Here is a 935-nt window from a genome sequence, read left to right as displayed (position 1 = left end):
TTCACAATCATCCAACCCGTTACATGCCCTCCACGAAGAGAAACATACTCCACTACTTTTACATTTGAGATCGTAGGGGTTGTAGCACTCTTTGCTAGTGCAATTTTCCTCATCTGAACCATCTTCACAATCATCCAACCCGTTACATTGCCTCCACGAAGAGAAACATACTCCACTACTTTTACATTTGAGATCGTAGGGGTTGTAGCACTCTTTGCTAGTGCAATTTTCCTCATCTGAACCATCTTCACAATCATCCAACCCGTTACATTGCCTCCACGAAGAAAAACATACTCCACTACCTTTACACTTGAGATCGTAGGGGTTCTAGCACTCTTTGCTAGTGCAATTTTCCTCATCTGAACCATCTTCACAATCATAATCTCCGTCACATTGCCCCCATGGAGTGAAACAAACTCCACTACTTTTACACTTGAGATGGTAGGGGTTCCAACACTCTTTGCTAGTGCAATTTGCCTCATCTGAACCATCTGAACAATCATCTTCACCGTCACATTGCCAATGTGGTGCTACACAAATACCACTACTTTCACAGTTGAAATACCCGGGAGAGGGGCACTCTTTGCTTGTACAATTTTTCTCATCTGAACCGTCAATACAATTATCCAACCCGTTACATTGCTTCCATGGAGGAAAACAAATACCACTACTTTCACACTTGAAATACTCGGGAGAGGGACATTCAATGCTGGTACAATTTTCCTCATCTGAACCGTCTAGACAATCAGCCACACCGTCACATTGCCAATGTGGTGCTACACAAATACCACTACTTTCACACTTGAAATACCCGGGAGAGGGGCACTCTTTGCTAGTGCTGGGGCAATTTTCCTCATCTGAACCATCTGAACAATAGTCAAAACCGTCACATTGCCACTCTGGTGGGACACATGCCCCACTACTTTCACACTTGA

The 935-nt window shown here is 43.9% G+C and overlaps 1 protein-coding gene across 1 annotated transcript in view; it reads right to left on the bottom strand.

The window, feature by feature from the left end:
• Window positions 1–251: 251 nt before the first annotated feature.
• The window catches only part of LOC118408719 (low-density lipoprotein receptor-related protein 1-like), a 2,385-nt gene continuing 1,701 nt past the window's right edge, over window positions 252–935 (bottom strand). Inside the window, exon 2 of the mRNA XM_035809571.1 lies at window positions 252–899. Coding sequence (XP_035665464.1) covers window positions 328–899 — 572 coding nt within the window. The 3' untranslated portion in view covers window positions 252–327. The remainder of the gene's footprint in view (window positions 900–935) is intronic.

Source organism: Branchiostoma floridae, unplaced genomic scaffold, assembly GCF_000003815.2.
Source record: "Branchiostoma floridae strain S238N-H82 unplaced genomic scaffold, Bfl_VNyyK Sc7u5tJ_377, whole genome shotgun sequence".
NCBI classification, from domain to species: Eukaryota; Metazoa; Chordata; class Leptocardii; order Amphioxiformes; family Branchiostomatidae; genus Branchiostoma; species Branchiostoma floridae.
This window is presented reverse-complemented; position numbering and strand designations above follow the sequence as displayed.